Source organism: Paracoccidioides lutzii, assembly GCF_000150705.2.
Source record: "Paracoccidioides lutzii Pb01 unplaced genomic scaffold supercont2.1, whole genome shotgun sequence".
Lineage (NCBI taxonomy): Eukaryota > Fungi > Ascomycota > Eurotiomycetes > Onygenales > Ajellomycetaceae > Paracoccidioides > Paracoccidioides lutzii.
The window spans coordinates 1,791,297-1,792,456 of NW_015440947.1; the positions used below are offsets into that span (position 1 = coordinate 1,791,297).

Genomic DNA, 1,160 nt, shown 5'->3' on the forward strand with positions numbered 1-1,160 from the left:
GGAAATGGGGAGAATTTATATATCTACGAAGCGTCCTAGGGCTTTAAGGAAGTAGCAGTTCCTTGAATCTAATCACTTTTCGCTGATGTGAGGAGTGTGTTCCGGAACACCGCGGACGTTGAGAGAGCGCTCGCTGGATGAAGGTTAATGTTAACAGGGTTGCAACGGCAGAAACCAGACGGCGAGATGACGTTCAAAAACCTTCCCGCCTGACCCAGCAAGCGGCAGGAAGCAAAGCGGCTTTTCATAGGACGAACGAATTAATTATGTCAATCGAACGTGGGGCTGGCCAGCAAGCCTCGGGTTGGAAGAACACAAGCAGACAATACGGGCATCCAGTGTGGTTGGTATATTTATTCTAACCTACGCCCTCCCCAGAAGGCCAGACAACGCAGATAAAGAAAACTAGAAGGCCCAGATTTTGCCCTGTTGCCATGGGAAGCTCTCGCCCTTGTGGTTAGCAAGACGCTTTCGCCTATTTCCTTTCAACCATCGTGCTATTCAAGCTTCAATCCACCCGGCCGGATAAAATTAACCGAAGAGCAAACTCCTGAACCATCGAAAATAAAACTACCTTGGATTACGGTCAGACGGTCTCACCTGCGTATATTATTAAAAAGCTAGCGTATCCGAACAGCTGCGTCCTATCGCCGCAATAACCAGCGTCTTTCGAGCGTCTTTCCAGCATTGAAGATTATGGAAACAGTGATATCTCCGGCGGGGATGAAACATGTAAGCAATCTGCAGAAAGGGGAGGGCCAAAGTCAAGCACGAGGGCAGTCCGTCTCATTGGGGTTGGGGTTGGGGGGCCTCTTGCGGAGATATCTGATCTTGTTGGTGCCAGTGGTTTGGGTGACGACCAATCATCCGGGGATTTCAGCGGGACTACACCATGCTGCTTTTCGTGCACTCTTCTCCACAAGCCATGATGGTCCTGGTAACTTCAGTTAACATAAACTCATGCGATGTCATCGCGTCAAACCATAAAAGCCGCTTGGGGAATCAGAGGGGGCGTTGTCGGTTGGAATATGGATTTAAATATGGCTTTTTTGGCGATCTTTCCCCTCCCCAAAATATGAAATAGAAGCGCCCAGGAAAATTCATAATCAATAAAATGCCTTGATCTCAACCTTCCTTTCCTCAGTCCAATTACCACAATG

General features: G+C 48.4%; 1 protein-coding gene across 1 annotated transcript; it reads left to right on the forward strand.

Annotated features, from left to right (window-relative positions):
• Positions 1–137: 137 nt before the first annotated feature.
• PAAG_11115 (hypothetical protein) lies at positions 138–929 on the forward strand (the record flags this gene model as incomplete). Its single annotated transcript, XM_015846819.1, has 3 exons — positions 138–303; positions 410–604; positions 664–929. The coding sequence occupies 3 exons, from the start codon at positions 138–140 to the stop codon at positions 927–929; spliced, it is 627 nt and encodes a 208-aa protein (XP_015703623.1).
• Between the last annotated feature and the right edge of the window lie 231 nt (positions 930–1,160).